General features: G+C 36.3%; 1 protein-coding gene across 1 annotated transcript in view; it reads left to right on the forward strand.

The window, feature by feature from the left end:
• Nucleotides 1-25284, forward strand: part of RALGAPA2 (Ral GTPase activating protein catalytic alpha subunit 2) — a 292479-nt gene that overhangs the window by 48001 nt on the left and 219194 nt on the right. Inside the window, exons 4-10 of the mRNA XM_015596875.2 lie at nt 597-654; nt 9167-9210; nt 11591-11768; nt 12562-12677; nt 15575-15713; nt 17296-17495; nt 24342-24569. Coding sequence (XP_015452361.1) covers nt 597-654; nt 9167-9210; nt 11591-11768; nt 12562-12677; nt 15575-15713; nt 17296-17495; nt 24342-24569 — 963 coding nt within the window. The remainder of the gene's footprint in view (nt 1-596; nt 655-9166; nt 9211-11590; nt 11769-12561; nt 12678-15574; nt 15714-17295; nt 17496-24341; nt 24570-25284) is intronic.

The raw sequence follows: 25284 nt of genomic DNA on the forward strand, positions 1-25284 counted from the left end.
TTTTATTAGTCAAATACACATGTGTATCATAAGTTTCTTCTTTGTTGTATCTACCAATGTGGAGGTATTCATAACTACAATCCTAGAATTTATTTTTAGCTATTTCAAGAAATTCTTGCCACTTGTCTCATTTTGTTATTTTACAGAGTTGTTTGTAGTGTCATCTTCTTTGTTGATCGTCTTTCTTCCCAACTTTCTTCCTATCCAGACTTATAATGATTATAATAGAAATGGGAAGAGGAAGGTGAAAAAGAAGAAAACTGGGAAACCTGGCATTTGAGAAATTATTTTTTTAATATTTAAGCAATGGCAATGATTTTGTTAAAATAAAATTATCATTTTAGTTTTGTTTGTTTTTCTTTAGGGATTATTATACTTGAGACAGTAATCCCTTTAAAACATTCAGAGAAGCTTATGTGGGGCAAATAAAAGAAACTGGGGTATAAGATAAAGTGCAGTATTTATGTTATTACAAATAGTTTTTTTGAAAAAAAAATATATATGCCTATATATAGGCTATAGGCCTATCATGAAAATGCATAATTTGTAGTTTATTTTCTTTTTGTATCTTATGAATTTTTTTGTTTGTTTTATAGAAAATACTGCAGTTTCTACCTGAACGAATTTTCTTTCGATGGCATTACCAGAGCATAGGTAAGAACAATTAAATAATTTTTTAAGTAGTATGGATGTCTTCTAACTGAATTTTCAATAGTTTTACATAATTACTATCATCAAGATAGGTTATAGCAAGAAATATTAACAAGGGTATGCTAATTAAAACTGAGACAAGTCCAACCTGAACTTTGGAGGAAAATATAGTATCTATCTGCGCTCTAAAAGTGCTACTTAAAGTATTGTCTTACACCAGCAATATCAGCCTCAACAGAGAGCTCATTAAAAAATGCAGAATCTCAGGCCCCAGCCAGACCTACCGAATCACAGTCTACATTTTTAACCAGAGCCCCAGGGGATTCCTGTTTATAAAGTTTGAGAAACATTGATCTAGAGAAATTTTCTTAAGTAATTTTATATTTTCATTACAAAAAATCTGGTTCTTCAAGCCTTTACTACTGACTCAAATTCATTCTGTTTGAATTCTATAGGATATGGCAGCAAGAGGGAACTTGAAATTACCATCGCTGCCCTTTCTGTCCAGCTCCGGACATCACACAGTATTTCATCTCAATATTCATAGCACACATGGAATAATTTGTGCTATTGATTGTGAACTGTACCTTCTGTTTAAAGAGTGTTTGGTTTAATCCTTCTGTCTTAGAAAACTCTGACATTTCCTACACATTTTCTTTCTTATCAGATGGTCACGTTTGAGGAGAGCATAGCCTTATAATGGAATTCTAATTGTTCGATCATTCATTTTTTAAAAATATTTATTGAGGGAGAGATATTTGTGTACAAAGTTCTGGGACAAAAACAGAATATTTCACCATCCTTGTAAAAGCCGATTGCCTAGTGGGGGTTAGAGAAAAAATTATTACAGCATATTTGTTACTCTGAAAAAAGTATAATGGTAGCAAAGAAGAAAAGTTGAATAATTCTATTTAGATGAATTAAGGAATGCTTCAAGTGAGGCAATTTTAATTTGAACCTTGTGGAAAGTGTGGAAAGGGCTTTCTAGGTAGGAAATCAATATGTGAAAGACATGAAACCTGAAAGAATGTGGCGTGTTCAGTGGATATTTCAAAATTAAGAATCCTGATTTTAATTTAGGATTACTTATATGGAAAATGTAACTAACCCTTTTATAAACTGATTTAAACTTATATGTTATAAATGTAAAGAAAGTAAAATATGTATAGTAAATATATCTATTGAACCGAGTGACTAAATCATTAAAGATAGTGCAACTGAGTGACTAAATCATTAAAGATAGTTTAAATCTTTCAAACAAAGAAAGTTTTCCTTTAAATTTTAGAGAGCTGTCAGTAGCATTTCTGCTTAATTGATGCTTTGACCTTGGTATTTAAATTAAAGTAAAAATAAACAAAGTTAAATGCTAAGTATAATCTAGAGAAACATCATGGGGGTTTGTGATGCTCTGAGAAATAAGTACATGCACTATTTTTTACTTGTGCAAGATATAATTCTTCAGTTTTTTAAATGTCATATGAAAACGATACTCATTTTTTTTTCAGATAGTACTTTAAAATGTCTAAAAGACTAATAAGCCCCTCCAGCATGAATAAATTTTTTAGAACTGTGTGGAAGTTAATTTGCTATTTGTGTTCTGAAACTTTGTGCATCTAGTAGGCATTATGTGGTATTACTTTAATTCTGCCCACTACCATGTGGTTACTATTAAAACTGCTGGTACAAGTAGCTTTTTACCCAGTTTAATAGCATTTTACCAGGAACGGTGACTCCTGGATTGTGATTGCAGAGTAGTAGGTCTCCTGAGCCTCACAAAAGCAAGTGTTTCTCTAGCTTGTCCAGTGTGTAGAATAAGCTGGCTTTATAATGTGGTCAGAGTGAGTCATGTTTCAGAATGCTGAAGTATGAGCATTTGCATATAAAATCATCTTGTTGATGCTTATATACTTAGTGCTTGAATCAAACAGGTTTTTTTCAAATAAGCATATTTTTGCATGATGTATCAAACTAGGTAGAAATTGGTATTAGATTCACATCTCTTTTATGATGTGAATTTGTGCTTTAGGATGAGAAGTTTTCAGATTTCAGAATGGTACTGTGATGCATTGATATACAGTGAATATTCACACAATGTCTGTATATAACACTGCAGGGGTCTGATTATTATTTCTGTAGCTTAAGATACGAGTATTCATCATCAGCAGGCTAACTAAACCCAGAAGAACCTCAGTCAGGTTAATCAGGTATTGGCCATAGCATGAGTTAAGATCAGGTCTGTTCCTGTCCACTAATGAATTACACAAAAACCTTCAGTTTTCATAGCTTTTTTGATTTCAAAATTGCTGATAAGGGATTATGGATTTCTAATTCTACAAATTTTTTACTTACTGTACCGCTTGCATTCTTCCTAGTTTATTTGGATTTGTTAAAACTGTTACTGTTGGTCAGCCAAGGTCTTGACCAAGTTAGTTGAAGAAGCTAAGAAACTATAAGGAAAATGCACATTTCAAAGGAAAGGAATGTGCCTTAAATGTCTCCTTAGCATTGGCATCTTGACTTCTGTACAACTTCTGAGGCTAGGACAGGAAGCTTTTCACTAGTCAGTGCCTAATATTTTAGGTATGTAATATTCCTTATTTTAGTTTTTTTACATTATAGATATCTGGTATTCCTTACCTAATAGAAAGAACAGTGCTGTATATACTTTTAAATTAAATGTTATTGCAGTTGGTAGTGGCCAGGATACTCTGAAATATATGGTTAGAACCTTGAAGCTTGGTTTACACACCACTGATTCAGTGTGCATCTGTACCGCACTGCAGATAATAATTTTAAAAAGCATAGAAACCTAAAATAAGAACAGATGCTATATACTGCAAGTTTTAAAAGCTCTCAGACCTACTGGACAGCCACATTTTATCTTGAGAAGGAAGAAAGTAATTTATAACATCAGCTGCCACAGTGTTTGAAGTCTGTTCCTTATCACCTCATCATGTTTTGTCTACAGCAAAGAGAGATAATTCAATTTTTCTTAAAACTGTTTTTAGAGGGAAATAATAGTCTGTAAGTTTTTCTTTGTTTAAGGTTTTTAAAGCTGACTCCTTGCTTATAAATCATTGAATGAGGAAGCACATTTGAACTCTTTAAGTTTTATAGCATGTAATAAACACTGGTTCATTATGCCAAACATCTAGAGATACTGCTTTAAGAGATGTTTAGAGAGTAAGAAGATTAGGGAAATAGCTGACACAGCATCAAGTCTATGGTGTATGCTAACTTGCTACTCAACTATTTGTAAATGTTAATTACTGATTACAAATGGAAAAAAATTTTCCCCGAAGTCAGTTTATCAAATTTTCCCTAAAGTTAGTTTTAGGCCAGTAAATCATGGTGGATAAAGGTGGCCGTTTGAAGCCTTATCTCTGTGCAATAATGAGAACTGACATAGAATGAAGAGATGACAAAGAATGGGCACATTAGCAAACCAGGGATACTTGGTGCAAGGATAGGCTGTGATACCCCTTCATGTGCCCATTTGTTATAAGTACAGGATTCAAGTTAAATGTTTATTTGCTTTAAGAGTGTTTACAGCTCATGAGCGTCTAGAAAGCAGATTTCTTGTCCCATTCAGCATACAGTGCTGTGCTTGTCCTCGATAAATATTTGCTGAGTGAGTGGAAGGATATATTTTATGCTAGAGATGTTTTATGTCAAAAATATTAAAAAGAAATAACTCTTGGACTTCAAGCAGTAGGCTTAATTAGTGGAAAATTCACACATGTACAGTACTTCATATCTGTTTTATATATGTCATAATTGAATCCATTTGTTCAATTAGAGTTTTTTTATACATAGTATAAAAACGAAGTGCATAACTAAACTGCAAATTTGTTTATGTCTTTTTAGGAGTTTCCCTGGTATTATGCCTTGGGCTATCCAATGGCCTCACATTACCTGGGATGTGAATATGACCTATGTGCAGCTTCATTTCCCAAATTTTCTAGGGCTCACTGGGCTCTCACCTTTCCTTAGGAGCCTGAGTCTGACAGCTCTGCTTGGGTCCCTCATAGTCAGGCCTCACCAGAGCTCACTCTTCTCAAGGCAGCAGGGGTCTCTCCATGCCTTTTACACTAGGACTCCCTTGGAGGTGCATCACAGTCAGGCTGAGCTAAATCCAGGGACCTGGATCCCTCCACCAGGGAATGACTGGGCTTAATGACTCCTCAGTTTACTTGGTATCTTCCCAGGGTCCTCTGGGGTGCTTTCACCATCAGTGCTCTGCATTTCTTCCCTCCTGTCCACTTTGTACTCTTCCTTCTAGAAGTCCTCTTCTTGAGTTAAGCAACAGCCCTATAGCCTCAGCCTCTTGCTTTTAGTTCCTCGGCTACCTGAAACCTAGCATATCTCTGAGGCTCCTCTGTCCTTCTTAGAGGTATATAGGTGAGATTATGATTTCTTTTCTCCAAGGCCAAATCTAGGCATCATCTAGTACCCCCTCTGCGGAAACCTCTCTCCCTTGACCTTGTCCCTCCTTGTTGCTGCCATTTCTTTTGATCTCCTGCTCACTTGCCTTTTTTTAAATGCCTTTGCTCTCTCCCAGTCCTTTTTTCAACACCAAGTTACCCATCAGACCCTTGATCCTCTTACCTTCTGTGGCTTCCTGACTTTATCTTCTAGACTCTTGTCATCATGTAGACCTCTATTTGACCACAACTTCCATCCTCCTGATCTTTCACTCAGTCACTTCCAGGGTACCTTCTCTGTTTTTTCTTTTTTAAAAAATAGATTTTTTTTTTGGAGAATAATTTATATACAATAAACTGTACATACTTAAAGTGTACATTTTGGTAAGTTTTGACATAGGTATGTACCTGTGAAAATGTTACTCCCATCAAGATAACGAACACCATCACTCCTAAAAGTTTTCTCATGATACTTTCCCACCCTTCTCCACCTTACTCCCAGTGCCAGGCCACCACTGATCTGTTTTTTGTCACTATAGATTGATTTTTTCTAGAGTCTTACAGAAATAGAATCAGATAGTATGTACTTTTTTTCTGTTTGGCTTCTTTCATTCAATATAATTACTTTGAGATTCATCTCTGTTGGTGCGTATATTAATAGTTCATTCCTTTTTATTTCTGAGTAGTACAGTATTCATTGTATGGTCATATCATGGTTTATCCTTTCACTTGTTGATGGGCACTTGGGTTATTTCTAGTATTTGGCTATAAGTAAAGCTACTGTAACCATTTGTAGTATACAAGTTTTTGTGTGGACACATGCTTACCTGTCTCTTGAGAATGGGATGGTTGAATCATATTAAGGTGTATGTTTAACTGCCAAACTGTTTTCCAAAGAGATTATACCATTTTACATTTCTCAGGGGTATGCAGGATGAGAGTTTAATTATTCCACGTTCTCATCAATACTTAATATGATCAGTCTTTTTATGTTAGTGCAATGCTATCCCATTGTGGTTTTAATTTGCATTTCTCTAATGACTCATGATCTTGAGCATCTTTTCACGTGCTCTTTTTCCTCTGTATGTGCTGAAGTAGATGCTTAAAGGTATTGCCCATTTTTTAAATTGAGTTGTTTGTTTTCTTAATATTAAATTTTGAGAGTTCTTTATATATTCTGGATTTAAGTGCTTTATCAGATATATGACTTAGAAATATTTTTTCTCCATCTTTGGCTTGTCTTTGTACTCCCTTAATAGTGTCCTTCAGAGAGTAGTTTTTAATTTTGATAAAGTCCAATTTATCGATTTTTCTTTTATGGATTGTGCTTTTGAAGTCTTGTCTAAGAAATCTTTGCCTAACCCAAGATCACAAAGATCTTCTCTCATGTTTGTTTCTACCAGTTCTATAGTTATATGTTTCACATTTAGGTCTTTGATTCATTATGAGATAATTTTTGTTAATTTCAGATTCCTCCAGTGGACTGCTGCTCCCTTGTGTTTATTGTTAATATTATAATGCCAGGAGGTTCTGTATTCCTGCTCCACTGGCATCTTTCAGCAGACCTTGCACACCACGATTACTGAGTTTTTTGGTGGCTTCTTAAATTTCGTGCAGAACCCTCACTCTTCTCATCTTAGTCCCAGCCTCGGTATTTTAACTGCCTCCTCAAAAGTAATAAGAGTTACATTCAAAGGATACTAATAAAATACAATAAAAATTAGTCAATGGAAGTTAGAAGTTCATAGACTCAGTTCAACTGATTAAATTTTACTTATTCATTTATTCTTTTTTCACATTAAACAATATAGTGACAACCAGCAGGATTGAAGAGATGGGGGTGAGTGTAATCTTAGTTTGGATGAAGAGTTTAAAAATCAAACAGATATAATATATAGAGAGAAACTTTTTGAAATTAAACTGAAAAGGATGTTATAAAAGTAATGTTAGAGTAGAAATATCTTTATGAATTTAGGGTCTTAAGAAATACCTAAAGTAGCCAGACAAGACTCTCAGGTACTTATCACCAGTTTTCATGTTAAAACTGTCTTCTGTGTGCCCCCACTGCAAAAATTTGTTCTGATTTAAAATGAGTTCCTTAGAAAATAGCTGATGCCCTGTCTCAGAGGGAAGATATGCTTTCCATGTACCAGACACTTTTCCAAGTATTTATATATGTTAAGTCTTTTAAACCTCTAATAATTCTCCATGGTAGGTACTGTTATTATCCCAAGTTATAGATGAAAAAACTCACGCATGGTGAGATTAAGTAACTGACCTATGTTATACAGTAAGTGCAGAACCTGGATTTAAACCCCAGCAGTGTTGCTCCTCAATCTGGCTTCTAACTATTAAGCTGTACTGCTTCACAGGTACAAGAGTTTAAGAATACAACAGAATAGAATGGATCAAATATATATGTCTTGGTTTTCTATTACTGCTGTAACAAATACCAGATTAATTTTAGAAAGTCTGGGACTGTTGACAGATATAGATCAGACATTCTTTATGTCTCTTTGTAAAGTCTACCCTTTTTACATGTATTTTTCTTCTTCCTGGGTATGGAAGAATGGATATAGATAACTATGGGTAGACAAGAAGTTAAAATAAAATCTTTGGACCTATTCCAAAAAGGGGAAAGATTGATGAGCCCCAGTGGTCACACATGATGACTAGGAGAAAGTGTTTCTGAGAATGTGTTGCAAGATGATGGATTTGCCAGATGTCTAGAAAGAGAATTGTCTGTGCACACTTTAGGATCTTGAGTCTCATGGGAGATGGAGTGTCTCTTGGGCCCCATCATGAGGTCCTCATAGGCATACTGGAATAAATGTTAAGCTGAGGCAGACCAGACTTTGCCTAAGAATGAATGAACATGGAGGCAAGGCATAAGGCCTTCAGTTGAGAAAAGGTGTGGGATAAAATAGTCCCATGAGCACAGGCACTTGAACCTTAGCTGTGAGAGCAACCAACCCAGTAAATACTGACTCTAGACCAAAAATTACTTGATATGGTTTGGTGGATAGAGGAGGTCATTTCAACTTTATTTAATCACAAACCACTAGTGATTTAGTGCTGTAACCTAGTTATAACAATAATGAGTTTCCAGAGTCCCAGTGTTATAAACAGTAGAGCAATTATTAAAGGTTTCTTCACATATGCAATGATTTTGTTCTGGCTAATGAATTTCTAAAGTGTGCGCATTTAACTAACATACATGTATCTATCCACATAGATATAACCTGTAGCAATTGTTGAGACACTGGTTTTATTTCTTGGTAGAACATCTCTTTGAAATATACTGGTGGAGTAAATGTGACTTAATATCCAATTATTTTTTCTCAAAAAAATATTTGATTTTAAGAAAATATTTTCTTGCCTAAGATTTCCAATATATTTTTTATTTTAAAAGATTACTTCCTTTTTTGAGATTAAGTCCTATTTAGAAACTAAATATGATATTTAGTTGGGGTTACCAGCCATCTTCATACTAAGGATATGAACACATTTATGGAATAATATGGAATATGTTTCTATCTTCATAAGAGATACTTTTCTACTTAGAGTGTGCTGCAGTACCAAACTTTTTGCTGTTGACTGGTGTAGTTCTGAGTAAACCTTGATTCCTCTCCTTGACAGTGACCAAAAACTCTGCTAGAGGATTTGTGGATGGACCAAACCCATTAATGTGGTTGTCACTGCAAAGAGAGAAACATGTTATCCTGAATATTTGTGAAATGTTCTTGTAAAAGTGTCTTAGAGCAGTAATTTTATATTATTTTTACCTTTAGAGATTTAAAAATCATTCATTTTATACTTGACAGGAGATAATTTGCACATAATCCACTGTGGGTATCTTTTAATATCAATCATTTTGATTCTTTTTAAAGAATTTTGAAGAGGTTCATAGAGGTTCAAGTACTTTTATCTTAAAAACATCTCTCCTTTTATGATATAGTTTTGCTTCCGAATGTCAGCCTTTTTATTTTTTAAAAAATTATATCTTTCATAAGAACATTTCTAAAACTGATATTTCAAAAATAAAACTTAAACTCATACTCTATTTTTGATTCATTGTTTTAAACTTTCAGGCTCAACTTTAAAGAAGCTTCTACACACTGGAAATTCTATTAAGGTATTTACTTTAGATGACTGTATAATGGCATTTTTTATTACTCTTGAATTTATTAGTGCTGTGAAGTGACAAAATTACGCTGTTAAAAAATCTTTAAAAACCATTTAGTTTTATTTTTAATTGAGAAATTCTATTACAAATATTGTTAGAGGTTTGTGTTCTTGTATCATATTTTTAGGAGAAACTGGCTTGGGATTTGGAGTTTGGAGATCTGAATTCTAATTTTGATTCTGCTGTGTACAGTTAGGGAGCCACTGGCAAGGCACTAACTGCTCCAGTTTTATTATCAAAAGGGAAGGGGTTGAACCTGTTCCTCTCTAAGCTTCAGAGCTAACGTGCCTGATTCTATTCACCTCAGTAATCTTGTTAAAATTTTAGTTGTCTCTGAATTCTTTTTGCTATTTTTGAGCACTATTATAGAGGAAAAGAACAGTAGAGCCTTAGTCTTGAATATTTATTTATTTGCAGCAGATCGATCTTATAATTTAGGTTAAAATTGGCTTATTTTTAAATGGATATGCCTTTATAATGACATATCGTTTGGTCTGGAATAAGATGACACTAAAACGTAAGTGACAAAAGAAGCCAGCCTGGTAGGTATATTTTATGGAAGATAATTCACTTGTTGCTCATTAAGTTATGTGTGTGTCTTTAATAAGCTAATACATTTTTGGCTTTATACCAGTTTAAACAATCATAGCTACTTAAACTTGGTATTTTAAGTATCTCTTATATGTTGAAAAAAGGAGGCAAGCTATTCCTAGCTTCATAATAGATTCCATATTTTGTTCTGCCTATTCCAATTAATAGTCTTACAGTTGAAACCTTTCAAGTTGTTATTATTGGCCTATTTATGTTTAGTTATCTTTAGTATAGTTAACATAAAAAATTAAAGACTTGTTATAGAATTTTGAAGAAACTTTTCCTTTTGTTAAATTTCATATGATTTGGTTAGATATACATAGAGCCATGTCATTTTTTTTGTCTGACACTGGATAGCATTGTGCATTCAGCAGTGTCAGTTATCACTTACTTCACCTGACTGGGGAGAGGACAGGTGTGAGTGGGCATGGAGGTTTGTGCAGAGCAGCAGTGAGTCCACGGGCACGTCTGAAAGTGCACTGTGGAATCTGCTGTTAGTGGGAGTAACACTGTCACTAGTCTTAGTGTATTTGATGTCTGTGGGGATTCAGCCAAGCTTTTTCCCCTCCCTCCTTCCTTCCTTCTCTCTCTCCTTCCTTCCTTCCTTCCTCCCTCCTTCCTTCCTTCTCTCTCTCCTTCTTTCCTTCCTTCCTTCTCTCTCTCCTTCCTTCCTTCCTTCCTTCCTTCTTTCCTTCTTTCCTTCCTTCCTTCCTTCCTTCCTTCTTTTTTTTCCTTTTTGGCTCTTCTCCTCTTGGCTTTTCTGTAGAGCCTTGTGTTTTGCTTGAACACACACTCCAGCAGAATCAGCACCTTGATGTAATTGAAAAGAGATCAGGCAGTCCCTCAGTTGCCTACATTTGGAACTCACTAATTTTTCAACTGACATTTTTTTCATCTCTTTTGCTTATTTAACTTATTTCATTGGCATCATCTTTTCAGCCATTTAGGAATGTAGAAATGGAGGTACCTGTGTTTATGAATTCTAGGAATGGAATGAAGTTAAAAGTAAGTGCAGAGGAAGATGAAGAATACCTATATCAATGTTTTCTGCCAGGTGATGCCAGCCATTCAGACTATAGCAAAGGTGTGGGAGAGAATAGAGTAGGGACATAAGGCAGGCAAGCTGGAGAACTGTCCCATCCCATTGAGCCAGCTCTTTAAGATCTTATTTAGCTTTAAGTGTTCTGCTTCTCAAGAACATTATAAATGTGCATGTTGTAGTGACATGACATAAATTCTCTTCAAAGCACAGTGTAAATTTGGAGGAAGATTATCTTTACATTGTTTCCATGGATAATTGAGCATTGATGGTTTGGGCACTGTGCCTTATGGAATGAAATATAGTTAATAGAAAATACATAGCACTCTGAGCTAGGCACTGTTTGTTCTAACTCACTTAATCCTATATCTGCACTTTGTGATACATTTTGTTATCATCCCTATTTTACAGATGGAGAGACTAAGACATAGAGAAGTTAAGTGATTCTGCACAGGTCACAGCTAAGCTAGAAAGTAGTAGAGACTGCATTTGAACCCAGCCATCCTGGCTCCAGAACCCAAGCTCTTAACTCTTGTGCTGTATTGCTGCATCCTTATTTACTTGTCACTAAGTGAACTTCGTGTAGTACGTTAACAATACCTTTCACTTCTAGATTTTCTTTCTCAGAACTATGCTACATTGCAGTGCATTTCTACAAATACATGTGTTTAATTTTGTTGCCTTTAATTTTGTTTTTAGATAAGATGTGAAGGAATCAGGCTGTTTCTTCTGTGGCTTCAGGCACTTCAGACAAACTGTGCAGAAGAGCAGGTGCTGATTTTTGCTTGCCTTGTGCCTGGTTTCCCAGCAATTGTTTCCTCCAGAGGGCCCTGTACACTGGAGACGCTCATCAGTCCGAGCCCTAGTGTAGCTGATGGTGAGTGATGTGAACAGATCTTAAAGGTTGAAATGACTCTTGAAGTTACATTGAGGATTTCCTTGGTTTGCCATTTCCCTGAATAGAAATCTTGATTTCATAGATGGATTCCAAAGAATTATCCATGTTCATATTCATAGTAGATTCTTAGAAACATTAGAATTGAAGGACTTGAAACTTATTTTATATGAGATGATAACAGGAGAAATTTACTGAAATGGTCGAAACAGGAATGGAAAGGAGGAGACAAATATTAGCAATAGCAGAAAGTAGAGACACATGCTATGTCTGAGTGTTTTTTGGCTGTTAATGAGATTTAAATCCACTATCCAAAACTACTGTTTGTTGTCTCCGACTTTATTGTTTCTTAAGTAGGCATTCATCAGCTCACCCAAGCCCTTTTTGCCAGCTGAGTATTTTCATGCAGCATTCATGGAAGGATAATAGTGGCCTCATGGGACTATTAATGGCAGCCACTGTGTCCTATGAATTTTCAAGGAACTTGCCAATTAGGGCCATTAATTTATAACTGCATATTACTTAATTGACAAATGACAGGTATTTGACCTTAGGCTGACAAAAGCAGAATTTGAAAGGGAAAATAATGGTCCAGTGGAAAAGGTGGCTTTATGGGCATCTGTTATCATGTTTGTAAGACCTTCATGCATACTTGCTTGGTCCGTGTGAGCAGGTCTAATGGATGGATAGATGTATTTTAATAGAGGCCATTTAAAAAAATCTTGTTTAAAATTTTACTTTAGTGAAAGAGCTCTCATTATTTTTCACTCTGCAGCAAAGATATATCCAGAAGAAATCAGTCCACTCCTGCCAGCCATATCGGGGGAAAAGATCGCTGAGGACCAAACATGCTTTTTTCTTCAAATACTGTTGAAATATATGGTCATTCAGGTAAGAGCAAATCATAGATAATTCAGTGATCGTCTTATTCTGAGTAGGGAAGAGAAAACATTGTCTCTTCCTGTTTGTTCACATTTTGCATTTTTTCTTTTTCTTTGGGGTGATTTTATGTGATATTTAACTAAACATAGAGTATGTGCCAGGTCACTTCGTCAAAGATCAGGTACATACACTTTTGTGTGAGTATGTATGTAAAGTGAAAAATCTAGTTCTCCATCTGTGTGTCTCCTTTGCTCTCATATTATTTCTACATTCACACAGAACACTCACTTATGACACTTATGGTCACCAAATGTGCAGGTTATTTCCCTGTAACAAGCAATTCTCTGCCACAACAGCTGGGTGTCTTACAGTTTATCTCAATTCTGAAACTATCTACCTGGAGATAGCATACAATCCCACATGTTAAGATCTCAGCCCCATAAGACTGTTTCCATCCCATTCAGATGCTAACTGTACATAGTAGGTCTCTAGGTTACCCCCAAAATCATAGGTTCCCACAAACCCCTCCTCATATTTATTTGCTAGAGCAGCTCCCTGAACTCAGGGAAGCATTTACTCATGTTTACCAGTTTATTAAAAAATATAATAAAGGATACAGAATAGCCAGAATAAGAGATACATAGGACAAGGTCTGGGAAAGTTCCAAGCACAGGAGCTTCTGTTCTTATGGAGCTGAGGTGCATTACCCTCCCAGTTAATCGATGTGTTCACCTACCTGGAAGCTCCCTAAAACCCCTACTATTGGGATTTTATGGAGACTTCCTCTCACAGGTATGATCAGTCAGTAACTCCATTTCCAGCCCTTTTCCCCTTTCTAGAGAAACGGGGTGGGGATGGGGCTGAAAATTCCAAGTTCCGATCATGGTTTGGTCTTTCTGATGACCAGCCTCCATCCACAAGTCATCCAGGAGCCCATTCAGAGTCACCTCAATAGGACAAATGATGCTCCTAATGTTCTTATCACTTAGGAATTCAAAAGAATTTCAGGAGCTCTGTGATCTCTGTGCTAGCAAGACAGGATGAAGGAGGAGGCAGGCCCAGAGGCTGAATGGGTGGGTTAGGAGTAGGCAGAGCAGGTAGGGAGATTTGAATGAAAGCATATGTAATTATTTCATGTACCTGCTTTATGTCACATACTCCTTCCTCTTATATTTTTCACCTGAATACAGAAAAAAAACATTAGTTTATGGTTTCAATTGGTTATTTATGTCCCTTGGTCTATATTTCTGAGCATGAATGTGATTCAAAAAAAGCTACTGAGTATTTTTTCCTCAGTGAACACTTTTCTCTCTCTGAGTTCCTCCTGGGTATAGTCCATTTTCTGTCCTTCCATTCACAATCAAGTTTGTTGACGTAATAATCTCTGCCAAGTCCACTTCCTTACCTAACGTTCCTTGACACTCTCTGTTACTTGCCTCTGCTCTGTCATTGATAAGACAGAGGTCCAAAACCATGAAGGGGTTCTTGTGGTCAAGTCCAGAGGAAGGGCACTCTTAAGTTTGTGTCATACCCAGTCTTTCAGATGATTTGAGAGTGTCTGTCCCTCCTTCATGAGATTCCTCTCCTGATATTTTCTTCTGACTTCCTTCCTTCCTTTTACTTTTTTCCCATTTACTTTGGGAGATGGTTTCTCTCTGCTGTCCTTCACAATTCAGTCTTTGGTTGTCCTTTCTGACTACTCTGTCCTGCTGGGTGATCTTGTCAGCTCTCCACTCCCCTGTTCTCTTTAGTCAGCACCAGGAACACAAGGATTCCAATTGGGGTATTTGGTCATTGTCTAGAAGCTCCGCGTTTAGCTCTGCTGTCCCATTCTACCTGCATCTCGAGCTCTTATTTATTCAGAAGTGCCAGGGCATTCTTTATGTCCTAGATCAGCATAGAGTATCTCGAACCTGGATATGTTGGGAGATGGGTTTTCATTCTATATGTGTTACTAATAAGCTGTGTGACCTTGAATGAGTCACGAAATCCCCAGGATCCCATTAGAGGAAGGATGCATTGATATGGGTAGAGGTTTTATGCGGACTGTGAGCCCCTAAATTGTGTGCAGAATGGTATGTTCACATTTATCCCCTTCTCCTTCTCTCCCTTCTCTCTACTGGATTGAGTCTTCAGAGCAGAGTTTTGCCTCGGCTCACCCCAGAGAACTTCTAACAGGTTACAGATACTGAACTCCTTTGCCCCTGGGCAGCCAAAGCCTCTCATCCCTTTACCTCAGACGCTGCACAAATATCATTTTCTAAGTGGGCTGCATCATGAAGGAATTTGAGAAGCTCTGCTCTAGAGAGATCTATGGTCTAACAAGTATTAAGAGCCACTGACAGGTATAGCTAGACTGGTAGGGCTGGTTTATTCTAGCCTGTGGATTGCTTTTAATCAGGAGAATTCTTTTTCCAAGATTCCGTAGCTTTGCCTTTTGATATTGATATTGCATATTGGTAACATTGGATGAAATCTTTGCAAGGGGTTGTTTCCTTAGTTCCTGTTTATTGTAAAGGGTCTTTTTAGAGTTAAAAAAAAAAAAAAAGCACCTGATTATACCTGACTAGATGTTTTAAGGGCACAGGAATGTTAAATCATCATAAAGAACATGTGGAAAAAAATATGGGCATCATGTAGTAGAGCAAGTTTAAAAAGAAATGATATTGTTGGGTGATTTTTTTAATAATAAAAATGCTGTTTTTAACATAGTTACTATTTTGTTTTGAAATATTCATTCTTGTTATTTTTTGAGTTTTAAAATATGATTTCATTACATAATTATCAGTATTTGTCAAGTTTTTAAGTTGGGATAAAAATTTTAATAATATAAAGCATTTCAGTTTAGTATACATTAATTTGAAATGTAAATATACATATGTTCTTTTTTCACATATTATCCAAAGGCTGCAAGCTTGGAATGGAAGAATCAGGAGAATCAAGATACTGGTTTTAAATTTCTTTTTACGTTGTTTCGAAAGTATTATCTTCCTCATTTATTTCCATCATTTACTAAGTTAACAAACATCTACAAACCTGTACTTGGTAAGTACTGATTAAGCCATGTATAGAGGACGTCCACAGGGAAGCTGTACAGTGTCTTTCAAAGTGACCTTTGATTATTTTTAGGTGAAATGGCCATGTTATTCTTATATTTAGTGGTAACTTTATTTTAAGAGTTTGAAAGTTTCCTAATAAATGACTTTAACTACTCAGACTAAGATGTACCTACTCACAGCAATACAGGGGAACTGTGGCTCTATACTAAGAAATCATTTGAAATGAATCATGATTTTTTTTGGTGTAATTATATTTAAAATACTTCAATGTAGAAAAAGCTTGCATTTGTTTACATCTTCTCTTGCTGGAGGCGGGGTGTGCTGACCCCAGACCTTGCTTAGTGTCTAGGCATGTCAGCCCAGACCACACAACTTCCCACAGTATGCCCTTTCTTTTTTACTGGATCTTTCATCTGGAAGGGACTACTTACGTCTGCTTATGGAGCAGCAGACATTTGGACAACCAGAAGCATCCCTTAGAATGGTGGAGGTGAGGCAGGTTTTCCTCTGCCTATTATTTTAAAGTAGGTGAAATTGAATAATTAAGAACAATTTTGAAGGGGAAAAGATAACAGTCATTAATTCATCTGAGGAATGCGAATTAATTCATTTGTTTGTAGGTGTTTATTATATATGCACACAGACACTCAGGCAAGGAGAAAATAGCTGGAGCCTGGTACATTTTGAACAGTGTAGAAATCCTGACTCTAAGGGTACTGGGCTATGTATTTTGTTAGCTCCGTGGGTATTTTTTTCACATTTTGTTTCTGATTTTATAAGTAGTTTGTATTCATTATAGAAAACATAGTAAGTATATTGTTAATATTTTGAGACTAAAGTTATTTGCTAAGAATTTTTCTACCTCATCCATGTACTTCCAGGTGTACAAAAATTAGGAGTAGAGTTGGACTTACAGCAAGTAGTATCTCAAATTTAATTTTCATATTGATTATGGAATTTAAAGAAGGAGAAATGGACTTCTAATTAATTCTTTGGAAATGGTGGTGTACTTACCTCAGAAATGAAACATGACTCTCTGAATTCTTACAGACATAAAGTAGATTATACTGATTCTGTTTCTTTGGATTCATCCAAAGGGAAAAGGGTATAAAACTAAAGTTCAGTTGATTTGATCAGTGTAATGTTGGATGTTAAAATACCTTATATGATGGAAAAAATGTCTATACATAGTTTTACATTTGTTCCAATCATAAAATAAATTTAAATTAGTTATATATGAAAATATTTTTCGCTATTATAATTTCATGTAATTTCTCAGATTTGTTAAAAAGAGTTATTAGTTTACTTTTTCCACAGCCATGTACCACAGCTGTATGTTACCATAACAACCACCACCTCCCTGTCTTGTCAAATTGCAAGGCAGAATCAGAAACGAGTTTACCAAAAAATGACATTTTTAATCATTTCTGGTTCTTTAATTATAGTTTTTTAATTATAGTTGCTTTTCAGACAACCAAATATGTCTATTTACTTGAAAACTGAAACATTTGTAGGGGTTACATAATGTCAGGATTCACTAACCTAATCATTGTTCTTTTTGTTCCCAGACATCCCCCATTTAAGACCAAAGCCAGTGTATATTACTACAACTCGAGACAATGAAAACATTTACAGTACAAAAATTCCATTCATGGCAGCTCGTGTTGTTTTTATTAAGTGGATTGTAACTTTCTTTTTGGAAAAAAAGTATTTAACTACAACACAAAACACTAAAAATGGAGTTGATGTATTGCCTAAAATCATGCAGGTATGTCATTCATCATCTTTATCTCTTCATACTTATGTAATAACACACACTAACTTATATTTGGGTTATTGGGTTTATTGGGTTTTACAGGTTGTTTGTGTTATAAGGACTTGATTTTATTGGCTCACTCTGTAATGCTGAGGTTTCGTAAGAAGCTGTGACTTAGAAGCACTTGCTGTGCTCTATTGGAATTGTCATAACAAGGCAGTCTTGGGGATGAGGGAAGCATTCTGAGATGACTGTTCTGTGTATACTTCTGGTTTTCTCTCGTTTTCTCTCCTTCACTCTGGTACTAGTAACCTCTGAGCAATAAGACCAGGGCCTGTCTTGCTTTCATCAGTCCCCAGCACCTGGAAGGCCCTCAGGAATGATGCAGGTTGGCCATGAAGAGGACCTATAAGACTGCCAACTGCCCTCTGGAAACTCAGGGGAAGAGGTGGATCAGCACTCAGGATTTCAGGGTGGTTGAGCCAAGATGGGATCCCTAGAGGAGAAAGAAGGCTGCCTCTCCCTAGGCCTTAGGTGAAGACCTCTTCTTGTATGGGCCATCTGTTTCTTGCTGGCTGTGGTCAGTTACAAATGGGGTTTTCAAAGCTGGTTGAATTGCTTAGGGGACTTTATGCTGGGTAGAGCAGGACCACTTGTGAAAGTCAGAGAGCAGCCACTTTATGGAAAGGTCATGGTTTTGTGAGCTTTTTTTGTTGTCTACAAGAATAGGGATAGGAAGTGTGATCCACTTAGTGCAGGTTTGCTGATACCCTGGAGTTCCCAGCAGTGTGACCTAGGCCTGAACTGCGAAAGTTGCACACAACTGAGGGGTAATTGATGCCTTGTTGGAGGAGCACCAAACCGAGATTCAGAGCATGTGGCCCTATTGACAAAATCTGACAGAAGAAGTGGAGAAACTTATTTTCAAAGAAGTTGAGAGAGATACAATTACAACAAGAACAACAAAAGACTTGCTGATAGGAAGTTTTAAAAATATCTTAAATTTCTTCGTATAAAAACTTAGTAGGTAAGCCGAAATGGTAACAATCACTGCTGAGAACAAAATTTATTTTCTGAAGAAATATCCCATGACAATAAATAAAACCTCAGGACAGATCCAGACCTCCCTTGCAAATATTTTGAGGTCAGAAGTAGAGAAGAATGAGAAGTAATAATTGAACTAATAAAAAGAAAACTTCCAGACTGAGCAAAAAGAAGTAATGCCTTAGACTGAAAGGCTTTTGAGTCCCAGGAAGAATTAGCTACACAAATACAAACCTAAACAGACATTCGACTTTCAAGGATTAAAAACTATACAGACTTCCAGACAAATAAGAAGTTCCTTCAGAGGAATAAGATTGAGACTAGCATTGAATATCTAATCTAACCTACAGCCCTGAAGCTGAAAGAACATGTCTGCGTGTCTCACTTTCTCATTCTTGCTTCATATTACATACATAAACTAATGTCAGATTGATTTAAGGTCAAAATTGATTTGAGGTCCAACTATAAAAACAAAATGATAAAGACTTTGGGAGAAAATCTAAGGGAATGTATAAATTTGGCAAGTGGTAGGCCGTCTTAGGTACAGATAAGACCCACAAGCCATAGAGGAAATGAGGTTCAACTTTATTTGAAAAAATAGAAAAAGATTTATGTTTCAAAAGAGCATAAAGCCACACCCAAGAATAGACTGTGAAAAAGCATTTGTAACATCATGGCTGTTAATAGAGCTCATATCTCTACTATTTATTAAAATACAAATTGATAAGACAAATAGTCCAATTGAAAAATGGACAAAGGAGATGAAAGAGAAGTTCACAGAAGAGGAAATAAAAATGCCCCTGGATTTTACCAGCAGTCAGGGAAACAGTTCATTCTGAGCTGTGACAAGAGAACTTTATTCACCAATCAGGTAGACAAAAGCTAAAAATCATTAGGTAGACCAAAATTTGTATCAAATTATATATAAGAAACTCAGTTACACTCTTTGATAAATTTTACATTGCATCTATGTGATTTTTCAGCAATTCAAAACAGTATTTAAAAAATGTAACTTCTTTCCTACCTGGTTTCAAAATCTCGAAAAACCATCACCTATATTTATTGAAAGTAAATTCCTCACCTGGATGATGATAAATAGCAAGAATAGCAGATTAACCACAGCTTCAAGTTTATAATTTTTTCCCCTTGTTGACTCTTCATACTTGTAAGTCATCTACTCTTATTATCTAGCTTTTTTTAGTGTCATAGGAGTCTGAACAACTCAATCAATTAGGATAGTTCTTATCATCCTAAAAGAAAAAAGACACCAGAGCTCAAACTGAGTTAAACATAAAAAGAAATATTTTAATCTCATGATTAAAGCTAATGGGGAGGCTAGCTGACAGTGGGGTTACTCATGGTTCACTCATGGAGGCTTGCTCTCTCTATGATTCTCTGTGGTTTTTTCTTTTCTATTTTGCCCTTTTCCCGCTGGCAGGTTTGTCTTCAGCTTTCCTGATGATTGGAAGATGGGGCACTGCATTCCTTGTTCATGTTCAGAGATAACCCAGAAATACAAAGCCCTGCCCTTTTGTCTGAGTACAACAGCTTAGATTACCTGCCTACTCCTAGAACCATAACAAGGCACTGATTGGCTTAAAGCTGAGTGTGTGAACTGCCCAGGGGAAGGGGCATGATAGACTCTTACTATTTGGAACACTCCCCTGGTACTGTGGATAGGGTCACCTTTGTGAGTCATGTGGGCTTCTTGGGAAGAGGCACACAGAGCCCTGGGATTCTGTGAGAGAAGAGGAATGAATGCTGGGCAGACAGCCATCTGTGCCCAGTGCTACTATTCCTTGCAGATGGATGCACCTAGAAATGGTCATTTCCACTGTAGGGACTTTTATTATACCTCACAATAAATTTTTATATTAGTTTCCTATTGCTAATATAGCAAATTACCACAAACAGAATCCGTTTTCTTGCCTTGTCCAACTTCTAGAGGCTTCCTGCATTTCTTGGCTCGTGACCCTTCATCACATCACCTTTTCTCCCTCTGTTTCCATCTTTACATCGCCTTCTCTGTGTCTCATCTTCCTGCTTGTGATTACACTGGGACCACCCAGAAAATCCAGGATAATCTCCCCATTGCAGCATCTTTTATTTAACCATATCTGCTAAGTCCTTTTTGACATGTAAGGTAACATTCAAAGTTTCCAGAGATTGGAGCATGGACATCTTTTGGGGCTCATTATTCAGCTGACCAGTTGTCTCCTGTATTCCCCTCTCTGCCTTACAGCTGTGGTTCAGACCTCATCTCATATGTGTCTACTGTGTTCTGCATTTGTTTACATTGTACATGAGAAAAAGCAATTGAATATTAAATTTTGGAAATGGAGGTGCAGGAATAAAAGCACATATATTTGCATTTGTCTCCTGAAAGTTTTCATTTGGAATTTAAAATTTAATTTTACCCATGTAAAGTGAACATCCCTGCCTAAGTCAGGTGATCCAGAATCTCTTCAAAGAATATACTGCTCTTGTAAAAGCCCTTTAAAACAATATTGTCAGTGCTGCTTCCAAATAGAGTTCACACTTTGGCCACTATTACTGTGTTAAAAGTCATGTGTGACAGTTTTTGTGTGTGTGTGTTATTTTTCCAAAGTGAACTTACTTCTTCTTGATCTAGAACTAATACCTTTGATAGTATTTTTTGCCAGGAAAAAAAGGAATTAGTACATTTTCTAGACTTAGCTAACTTTTACACTTGGAGAGTCTGGCTTAACAAATTTTCTTATTCAGTAGCATCATTCATGGTAGAATGAAAGTACATCCCATACATCCCATGGTATGTTGGCAATGACAATCAACTCCTCTTTTAAACCTGAACAGTCTTTGTTCATCATTTCAGCTGAAAATGTTTTCTGTGAAGAATTATTTATTCCTTAGTAATTCATTTCTGTATGAGGTAGTAGTAGTGCTTCAACATGCATTAGAGAAAGCAGAGTGGTGATTTTAAAATTTAAGCAGCAATTTTTTTTTTTTTTACCAGTTCTATATGCACATTAATTAAACATTAGAACCCAAAGGAGTCCATTAGGGAATGAGAAAGAAAGTTTGAAATTGTAAGACAGTTGATCACATTTATTTGTATGATAATTCTTTAATTACATTATTGAAGTACCACTTTTACTAATTCTGGACTAGCCCTTTAATAATGATTCGTGGGCCGTATGTTTTCTGAAATTGTTGTATTTTATGGGGTGAACAGCTAGAAAAAGTGAATATCACAAATTGACAGCCCTATGGGAGTTAGTATATTGTACAAACTCATTTGTTGATTACCACCCTAGTACTCTCTGTCTTCTTAAGCCCTCCCAAGGCAAATGTATGCCCCCAACCAAGCAGTTGAATCATGACAGGGAAATTGAGTGGGTGGCATCAGGTAACACCAACAGAATAGTAGTTGCATCCTCTCTTTTCACACCTGATTTGTGGTTGTCTTAATTGGGCCTGACCTTTAGAATAAACAAGTCTCAGTGTGAGCTGTAGGATGAGAGGAAGCCGTGATGGTAGGAAAGGTTGGGGGAAGGATTAAGTGGTAGCCTGTATCATGTAATTTCTTGAGCCCTGGCAAATACTAAAAAATACTAAATAAATAGTTGAGAACTCCAGCTTAATTGTAGTGGGGAACGAGAATGGACCTCTCTCTGTGTTATCTTTTTCATCTTCTTGCTGTTAATCTTCATAAAAGAAACAAGAAATGAATAGATTTGGATTATCAGTTTGTTTTCACTCTCATCATTTACTGTAATTATAAATGTCTATAGAAACATGTACATATTTTTGGAAAGCAGCCTTCATGAAGGGAGTGTGGACTAGAAGAGGCTAAGAAAAGCATCATTTTATCAGGAGAAATATATTTTCTATCCACAGTTGGGAATCTGCATTTGGATGGTTGACTTAAGTTATATGCAGATTTTCAATTCCATGTGGGTCAGCACCCCTAACCCTCATGTCATTGAGAGTAAGCTGTCATTTTCAATTTATGGCATGATGAGAAATCCATCTATGCTACTATTATGTTCTATTTGGATAACAGAGCTCATAACAGAGCTCATTTTTTAAATGACTGGATGACTTTAAACATAATTCTTTATGCACATTATTTTAGTTATCAAGTTGCTGTGTTACCTAATTAGTTATCTAATGACCTCAAAACTTAGTGGCTTAAAACAACAACCGTTTTATCATACTAAATATTTCATTTTTTGAATCAGGAATTTGGACAGGATTCGGGGGCAGTTCTTATGCTTCATGTGGCATTCATTGAGGTCTTTAGCTGGCAGCTGGTTGGTCTGGAAGGTCCAAGGTAACTTGGTACATATTCCTGTTACTTCAGTGGGTGCAGTTGGAAGGCTGGCCTCAGCTGGGCCTCTCCTTGCATGTAGTGTCTCTCCGGGTAGTTGGACTTCTTTTCTGTCTGCTCAGGGCTCCAAGAAGTAATGATTTGTCAACCTCTTGGGCCTGAGCCTGAAACTAGCACAGGTCTCTTCCACTCTATTCTGCTGGTTAACACAGTCACAGAGTCCATGTGGATCAAAGGGAGGGGACATGACTTCACCTTTCTACAGAGGAGTGTCAAAGAATTTGTGGCCTTTTTAATTTGCTACGTATATATGTATGTATATGTTTTTTCTTTCCGTTTTAGGCCTGTCGGGAAAATGAAAGTTATTTATCAAAAAGTTACAGGTCATTGAGCTGCAAAAGAATTAGCCTTACTCCAACCTCCATGCTTTACAGATTAAAATAAAACATATATTTTTAACAATGAGTGAAATTTAATCTTTCTATAGAAGATAGTTGATTCATCAAAAGGTGATATAATTTCTATAGGGTAGCTCATCTCGCAGTGTGACAGTGCCTTTGATAAGCCACATAGGCTTAATAGCTAAGGCATGAAGAGAAAAAATAATTATAAATATAATCTTCCATTAATTTCTCCTAGAGATTACTACTTTGATATCAGTTTTGCTTTCAACCTGTCCTTGGTAGTTACTGAAATTACTATTTTGTACTACTCTTATCACTCCTGTAAAAAAATACTCACGGTGGGTAGAATTTTAGTGGTATTTGGGTTATATATTTTGGCACTTAAAAGAATAATAGTGGAATTTACAAAGATGAAGAGAAATTATACATGTTTGGAGGAAACATTTAATTCTTTGGGGAAAGGAGAGCAGAAACCAGTGTTAAACTGTGACTCATTGTGTGGATTATTTTATTTCTTTGTGCTCTTAAAGTCTTCTAAATATTTAAAGTTTTATAAATATTTTAGTTAAGCTTGATCTGAGATTCTGAATATAAAACTCAGATCAAGATTCTTATACCCTTTGAAGTTCTTGACACTCCTCCAGCAAGGCGTCACTTAGTCTTATATATCAGATGATGCTTCCCAACATTGTGGCTTCAAAATTTCCACTTAATTTTCAAATCTCTGCAACTGTGGAGTAAGTACTGAAGTGTAGAGACCAAAGGTGATGATAATATAAATTTATTCACACATTAATATATTCTGTGATTTTATAAATATAAATACATATTTTAGGTTGATAAAATTTCACAGACTCTCTCCTTGTAATAATTTAATAGTTTTCCTGTTAAAGTAACTGAGTCAGGGAGGGGTTAGTTGGTGAATTGGAAACTTGGTAAGTTCAGGTCCTGGAGCCCCATGTGCTTCAAGCAGCACTGGGTTCCAGCTAGCTGTCAAGTTAGTGGGAACCAGAGTTCTTTAAAACAAGTCTTCAGTTTTGCTAGGTGTTCTCGAGTGTCAAAAAGGATCACTCCTTTGTGGTAATGACTTTCTTCCAGACTGTTGGCGGTGGTACATCACAAGAGAGAGTGCCGGAGCTGGAGGGTGGCGGGCCTGTAGAGGCAGATAAAAACCATTCTAACAGCAGCACCTTGTCCGACCGGAGACTCAGCAGCTCTAGCCTTTGTAGCATTGAAGAAGAGCACAGAACTGTGTATGAAATGGTGCAGCGGATCCTCTTGTCGACGCGCGGTTATGTCAATTTTGTGAATGAAGTATTTCGTCAGGTTAGTGTGTGTGTGTTTTATAAGTTCATGAAATTGAAGATTTTTGTTCTTGTTCTTTTGCTCATACTACTCCAGGTAATACTATTGATGAGTTGGGCTGAATTATAGGACTGAATAATGACCCCTCTAATCTTGCTTTTAATTTGTCATGTGGGGTGTTGTGATTTTGTTTCTTTTGTGAATTTTTAAATTGTGCTTTTGTAAAATTCCTATTGGAGGGAAAATTTTATGTTTGAGCAAAATCATCCCAAAAATACCTCGGTTCCATAACAAATTTTAAATCTAGAGGTAGTTAGGATGAAAGCCATTCCTGCATATGCATCAGCAGATACACATAACAAAGAAGAGCCCAAGGCTGGTATCATTCCCAGGGCCTTAGGGAGCTGTCTAATGAGCTGGAGCTCTCTGCAAACAGTCGTACTTGCCCTACAAAGACCTATAGCATCCACATATGATAGAAGTACTTATGGCATGAGGAAAAAAAAGGTGGGTAAATGAAAAGAAAGAAACGAGCCAAGGTTAAGACATTGAAATAACAGACCTATGGTGGAACCTGTGGTGAGTGAAAAAGCATTGAGAAGAGCAGAAGTGCAAATAAGAAAACAGGGTGCAAGCAAGGGAAGAAGACAGAAGAGATCAGAGGCTGGGGTAACAATTAGCAGCCATGAGCAATAATCAGGTATGATTCTGCTCCCCAGAGGACATTTGACCATGT

The sequence above is a fragment of the Pteropus alecto genome, unplaced genomic scaffold (genome assembly GCF_000325575.1).
Source record: "Pteropus alecto unplaced genomic scaffold, ASM32557v1 scaffold45, whole genome shotgun sequence".
Lineage (NCBI taxonomy): Eukaryota > Metazoa > Chordata > Mammalia > Chiroptera > Pteropodidae > Pteropus > Pteropus alecto.